The 7,009-nt window shown below is 58.5% G+C and overlaps 1 protein-coding gene across 2 annotated transcripts in view; it reads left to right on the top strand.

The window, feature by feature from the left end:
• The window catches only part of CCDC12 (coiled-coil domain containing 12), a 63,706-nt gene extending 58,409 nt beyond the window's left edge, over positions 1-5,297 (top strand). For both annotated transcript variants that reach the window (XM_082347450.1, XM_082347445.1), the window contains 2 exons: positions 2,158-2,306; positions 5,211-5,297. In XM_082347450.1, the coding sequence (XP_082203576.1) occupies positions 2,158-2,306; positions 5,211-5,282 (221 nt within the window). In that variant the 3' untranslated portion in view covers positions 5,283-5,297. The remainder of the gene's footprint in view (positions 1-2,157; positions 2,307-5,210) is intronic.
• The last annotated feature ends 1,712 nt before the right edge of the window (positions 5,298-7,009 follow it).

A 7,009-nucleotide genomic window follows, 5' to 3' on the forward strand; every position in this document is an offset into this window, starting at 1 on the left:
CATGGGAACGCAGGCCCGAGGCTGCCAGGGCTTCTGAATTTTTAAAAGAAACCGAAAAGCTGAATTTTTATGTGAAATATCCTGATTTTTAAATGTTGGCTCAAGATGTTGAAAATACTATGAGGGCCAAACCAAACATGTCTCTGGGCCAAATTCCACCCACAGGCGGCGTTCTCAGACCACGGGTCCACACAGACACACACACACAAATAAACACACACATATACACAGACATACCAATAAATACAAACAGACACATTGTTACACACACAATACAGTCACGCACACAGACACACCAAAAGACACACATGCAGATGGACACACAGATACATATTACAAACATGAGCACATCTACAAACACAGACACAGGATACAACTAGAACTACAAACTGACAGTACAAGTAGACACAACAGATACATATAACTAGGCACATATACAAACAAACACGTAGACAAACACACGCAAATGCAAATAAGCACATATACAAACACATACAGATAACAACAGACACACAACACACCTCTCTATCTCACGGGTGGGGGTGAGCTTGTTGGGGGCAGGTAGCCTGACAGTTTCGCCTCTGGGCAGGGCCAGGACGTGGTTCACACCAAGGCTGTCCCCTGACTCATGCTGCAGCAGGAAAAGGGTGCTGGGGCAGAGGCCCCCAAGGAGGGCTGACTGGAGAGCACAGCGTGGGGAGTGGAGAGGAGCAGGTGGAGGGCCTCGTGCACCAGGGCCTGGGCGTCCGGAGCCACAGGTACTGAAGCTCTGAGAAGGGAGCTTGCAGGGGTCACAAGCCCAGCGTCCCATGCCCAGTACCCCGTCCTCCCAGTCTGGCCTCGTCCCCTCCTCCTCACCATTGGGAAGCAAAGCCAACAGGAGCCCCATGGGGCTGCCCATCAACAGAGTCCCCTACCAGAACCGCTGGCCGTGTCCCCACCCTGCAGTCTGAGAACTGGGACTGAGAACCATCAGGCCTTCCAGTCAGGAAGCCTTTGGGGGCGTTGAAACTCTCCTCTCTACCCCCCTAAAACAGATGCTGCAGGTGGCGGGGGCATAATTAATTCAGGCACACGACGGGCCCCACCTCCCCTTCCTTCACGCACAGATGGAAGGCTGAGGCCTGAAGGGATGGTTTTAGGCCTGGGATACAACTTTCTGCCTCCCAGACCCTGGCCCCTTTCCTGACCCCCAGCCTTTGGATGAGGAGGAGGTGCACAGAATCCACACCCACCCTCTTGGCCCCCACTGCCTGCATGACCGGGATGCCGAAGAAGGAGGGAGCCTCTCACCTGGGGATGTCCTGGCCTTCAGTGCTGAGGGCCCCAAGTCTGCCCAAGGGAAAGATAAAGTCCTTGTCCAGGCAGCCAAAAGCTAGCCTGGGGGCCCACCAGGGAGCAGGTCGGGGTACTGAGACCACACAGGCCAAGAGACCTAGACAGGAGCCCGACCTCAGAAGTGAAGCTGAGGCTCAGAGAGGGAAGGCAGCTTGCCCTGGATCACACAGCAAACACGGGAAGCCAGCCAGGGCCCAGACCCCTGTCTAGCTCTAGAGTCCCCTACGCTGCCCAAGAGGAGGCTCTTCTGCCCCAGGCAAGGCTTGTTTCAGTTGGCCATGGGAGCCTCAGGCGGGGATCATTCTGGAGCTGGCTGAGGAGACAACAGGGTTATAGCTGAACACAGTCCAGCCTATGTGCCCCAGTGCTCAATGAGAGCCACTGACCCAGCACCCTCTGACCGGGTCCCCACAGCCAGACCTCACTTCTAAAAATGAAGGCAGAGCCAGGACCCTGTTAGAACCCCTGATGGATGGATGGTCCATGTCCCCTCAAGTACCCTCAGAGCAGGACTGCATCCCCTCAGACCACCGCCCCCGCCCCCCCGGCAGGCCCATGACCCCTCACACCCCCTAGGAGCAAAACTGTATCCCTCAGACCCCCTGGGGCAGGGGCAGGTCACTTCTTGTGCCCTCGGAGCAGAGCTGTGTCCCTGCTGACCCCCACAGAAGGTCTGTGCCCCATCAAGCACCCTCAGAGCGCTGCTTTTTCCCCTCAGAGCCCCTCAGGAAGTCCATGCCCACAAGCACCCTCAGTGTAGGGCTGTGTCCCCTCAGTGTTCCCACCCCAACGGCTCCATGTCCCTTCATGTGCCCTCAGGGAAGGATGGTGTCTCTTCACACCACACAGGGCAGGTCTTGCCCGTCACGCGCCGTTGGAGCAGAGCTGAGTCCCCTCAGACTCCCCGTGGAGGTCCATGTCCCTCACGTGCCCTCAGGGAAGGATTGTGTCTCCTCAGACCACACAAGGCAAGTCTTGTCCCCTCTTGCGCCCTCGGAGCAGAGCTATGTCCCCTCAGACCCCCACGGAAGGTCGATGTCCCTTCAGGTGCCCTCAGGGAAGGATTGTGTCTCTTCAGGCCACACAGGGCAGGTCTTGTCTCCTCACACGCCCTCGGAGCAGAGCTGTGTCCCCTGAGACCCCCTCAGGAGGTCCAGTGTCCCCTCACGTGCCCTCAGAGAAAGATTGTGTGTCCTCAGACCACACAGGGCAGGTCTTGTCGCCTCACGTGCCCTTGGAGCAGAGATGTTTCCCCTCAGACCCTCTCGGAAGGTCCATCTCCCCTCACATGTCCTCGGAGCTGAGCTGTGTCCCCTCAAACCCCCTAGGGAGGTTCGTGTCCCCTCACACACCAACAGACCAGAGCTGTGTCCCCGCAGACCACTCAGGAGGTTCAGTGTCCCCTCACGCGCCCACGGAGCAGAGCTGTGGCCCATCATTCCCACGGAAGGTCCATGTCCCCTCACATGCCCTCGGAGCAGAGCAGTGTCCCCTCAGACCCACTCAGGAGGTCCAGTGTCACCTCACATGCCCTCGGGGCAGAGCTGTGTCCCCTCAACCCCTCAGGAGGTCCAGTGTACCCTGAGGCGCCCTCAGAACAAAGCTGTATCCCTTCAGACCCCCTCAGGAGATTCAATGCCCCCTCACACGCCCTCGGAGCAGAGTGTGTCCCCTCAGACCCTGTGAGGAAGTTCAGTGTCCCCTCAAACACCCCCAGAGCACGGTGTGTCCCCTCAGAACCCCTCAGGATGTTCAATGTCACTTCATGCGCCCTAGGAGCAGAGTGTGTCCCCACACACCCCCATGGAAGGTCCAGTGTCCCCTCATGTGCTCAGGGAAGGATTGTGTCTCCTCAGACCACACAGGACAGGTCTTGTCCCCTCATGCGCCCTTGGAGCAGTGCTGAGTCCCCTAGACCCCCAAAGAAGGTCCATGTCCTCTCACCCTTGGAGCAGAGCTGTGTCCCCTGAGACCCCCTCAGGAGATTCAGTGTCCCCTCAGGTGCCCTCGGAGCAGAGATGTGTCCCTGAAACCCCCTCAGGAGGCCCAATGTCCCCTCACGTGCCCTCAGAGCAGAGCTGTTTCCCCTCAGACTCCTCGGGTTGTTCAATGTCCCCTCACGCTCCCTTGGAGCAGAGCTGTGTCCCCTGAGACCCCCACGGAGGGTCCATATTCCCTCACGTGCCCTCAGGGAAGGATTGTGTCTCTTCAGACCACACAGGGCAGGTCTTGTCCCCTCACGTGCCCTTGGAGCAGAGCTGTGTCTCCTCAGACCCCCTCGAAAAGTCCATGTCCCCTCACTTGCCCTCTGGCACAGCTGTCCCCTCAGGCCCCCTCGGGAGGTTCATGTCCCCTCACACACAGAGCAGAGCTTGTCCCCTCAGACCCACTCAGGAGGTTCAATGTCCCCTCACACGCCCTCGGAGCAGAGCTATGTCCCCTCAGGAGGTCCAGTGTCCCCTCAGACAACCTCGGAACAGAGCTGTGTCCCTTAAGACCCCCTCAGGAAGTTCAATTTCTGCTAACACACCTTCAGAGCAGAGCTGTGTCCCTTCAGACCCACTCAGGTTGTTCATGGTCCCCTCACGTGCCCTTGGAGCAGAGCTGTGTCCCATCAGACACCTCGGGAGGTTCATGTCCCCTCACACACCAACAGAGCAGAGCTGTGTCCCCTCAGACCCACTAAGGAGGTCCAGAGTCCCCTCACATGCCCTCGGAGTGAAGCTGTGTCCCCTTTGATCCCCTTAGGTGGTTCAATGTCCCCTTACATGCCCTTGGAGGAGATCTTTGTCCCCTGAGAGCCCCACAGAAGGTCCATGTCCCCTCACGTGCCCTCGGAGCAGAGCTGTGTCCCCTCAGACCCCCTCAGAAAGTTCAATGTCCCCTCTAAGGCCCTCAGGGCAGAGTGTTTCCCTTCAGATCCCCTCGGGCAGTTCAATGTCCCCTCACACACCATCAGAGCCGAGCTATGTCCCCTCACCCCACCTCAGGACTTTCAGTGTCCCCTCATGCGCCCTTGGAGTAGAGCTGTGTCCCCACAGACCCCCACAGGAGGTCCAGAGTCCCCTCACACGCCCTTGGAGTGAAGCTGTGTCCCCTCTGATCCCCTTAGGTGGTTCAATGTCCCCTTACATGCCCTTGGAACAGAGCTGTGTCCCCTGAGAGCCCCACGGAGGGTCCATGTCCCCTCACGTACCCTCAGGGAAGGATGGTTTCTTCTCAGACCACACAGGGCAGGTCTTGTCCCCTCACGCACCCTCAGAGCAAAGCTGAGTCCCCTCAGATTACGATGGAAGGTCCATGTCCCCTCATGCGCCCTTGGAGCAGAGCTGTGTCCCTTCAGGCCCCCACAGAAGGTCCATATCCCCTCACGTGCCCTCAGGAAAGGATTGTGTCTCCTCAGACCACACAGGGCAAGTCTCGTCCCCTCAGGTGCCCTCGGAGCAGAACTGTGTCCCCTGAGACCCCGTCAGGAGGTCCAATGTCCCTTCACATGCCCTCAGAGCAGAGCTGTGTCCCCTCAGACCCCCATGGAAGTTCTGTCTCCTCACCCACCCTCAGAGCAGGGCTGTGTCCCTTCGGACAACCTCGGCAGGTCTATGTCCGCTTATGTGCCCTCAGAGCATGGTCATGTCCCCTTCTTCCCCCAAGGAAGGTCCATTTTCCCTCACAAACGGTCTGAACAAGGCTCTCATCAGACCGCTGGACTGGGTCACGTCCCTTTCATCTTCCAGGGAACTCAGTCCCGTTTCTCCTCATTCTGTTCTCTGTCCTACCACCGCCCCAGGTTGAGCGGTAATGGGAGTGGACTGTCAAAGCCTGCTCCCTCTCCGCTGACACATGGGCCCCACTTAGTCTTTCCTTCTCCACAGGCTTGCATGTTGTGGGTCGTTAGAGGCCTCTCTTCGATGACCCTGGACCCTCTAGATCCTGCTCTGAGCTGAAGCTTCCTCTTGAAGCCTGGCCTATGTTCTAGGAGCCCCCAGCAGGGTACGTTCCTCCCATGGGTCTTCAGAGATCCCTCTCTCAGCCTGGGCTGGGGGGAGACAGGCCAGAAAAGGCTGGGCCTGTCTTCATGCCCAAGACAGGTGGGAGCTGGAGCTCGTCTTACTGGCCTGACTTGGAGTCTGGAGCTGCACCATGAGGTGTCCAGACACCGTGGCCAAGGAGGCTGATGAGTCAGGGTCTTTTGGTCTCCTCCTCCCTGCCTGCCTGCTGCCCAACTCGGCTGGTGTTTACGTGTTCCCTGCGGCTTGGCTGAGCTGTGAGGCCTTGAAGGGAGAAATGACCACCTGGCTTTAGCCCCTGTTCAAGGCAAACAGGGTCCTGACTGCCTGCCAGGCCCTCTGAGGGCTCCCACTTCCTCTGCCAACACCTGGATGGCCCAGGTGGGGCTCAGGGTCTCTCTGAGTGGCGGGGGGGGGGCTGGCCCTGGCCCAGGAGCTCCAGGTCTAAGGGAGGAGACCTTGTCCTGGACTAGGAGCTTAGACTGATGTAAGAGGTCCAGTCCTATCCTGGACATCCAGCCCAGTCTAAAGGGGGAGGCCTGGCCTTGTCCTGGGTGCAAAAATCCTGAGGAAGGAGGGCCAGCCCTTGGGCAGGAGGTATCCAAGTGGATATGGGGGAACCTTGCCCTGCTTGGGATCACCAAACCTGAGGGGGGTACCCGGCATGTCTTGGGGGCATTTAGTTCAAAGGGAAAGCACAGCCCTGTCTTGGGGGTTCATCTAAAGGGAAGTTGGTAACAAGTCTGAGGAGTGAGTATAACCTTGTTCTGGGGGGTGCCCGGTCTGTGTGAGGGGTGACCATAGTGCTGTTCTGGGGGGTGCACAGTCTGAAGGATGAACACAGCTCTGTCCTGGGGGTATCCAGTCTGAGGAGTAAACACAGCCCTGTCATGGGGTGGAAGAGGTCCTCAGTCTGTGGGAAGAGGCTAAACCATGTTCTAGAGGAAATCCAATTTGAGAGGAGAGGCTCCACTCTGCCCAGGGGGGGCACCCAGTCTGAAAGGAAGACATAGCTCTGTCCTAGAGGTGGCCAGTATGAGTGTTTCAGGGTGAGTAGGTCTGTGGACTCTACTTCAGAAGCCTCCTGAGGAGGAGTCTGGGCTGGAAGATGGGGCCCTGAGGCCCAGCCAGCTGGGGGCCTCAGTGACTCTGCCTGTGGGGTGGGTGGGATGAGTTGCCCTGAAGGCCCAGTGATCTGGAGGTCCCATGGCTTAAGCCCTGGAGAGGGGCATCAGACTCCCCTGGGGCCCGGCGGGGGGAATGGGGGGGGGTCTGTCCTGCTTAGGTCTCCTTCCCCCAGTCAGTACCTCATCTAGGACGCTTCCAGAACAGTACTTCCCACCCCTATCCCCATCCCCCCACCCGGCCACCAGCCCCTGCAAGGCTACCTCACCCCTGACCTCTGTGTAACCTTCTCGGGCCTCTACATTGGAGCATGTTGCTCACACCTTGTTGCTCTCCCTCTAGAACTTCCAGTGGCTCTCAGCATTCACAGGAACCCTTGATGCTCAGCCTGGTGGCTCAGTGGGCTTCAGGTCCTGCCCTGTGCCTCTCTCACACCATTCCAAGCAGGTGGTGCCACAGAGAGCTCCATGGGTGCACCAGGCCTTTGGATAGCTGTTTGCCTTGCCCACCATCTACAAGGGCAGGCGGGCAGGACCTGA

The sequence above is a fragment of the Balaenoptera borealis genome, assembly GCF_965194805.1.
Source record: "Balaenoptera borealis genome assembly, chromosome: 12".
NCBI classification, from domain to species: Eukaryota; Metazoa; Chordata; class Mammalia; order Artiodactyla; family Balaenopteridae; genus Balaenoptera; species Balaenoptera borealis.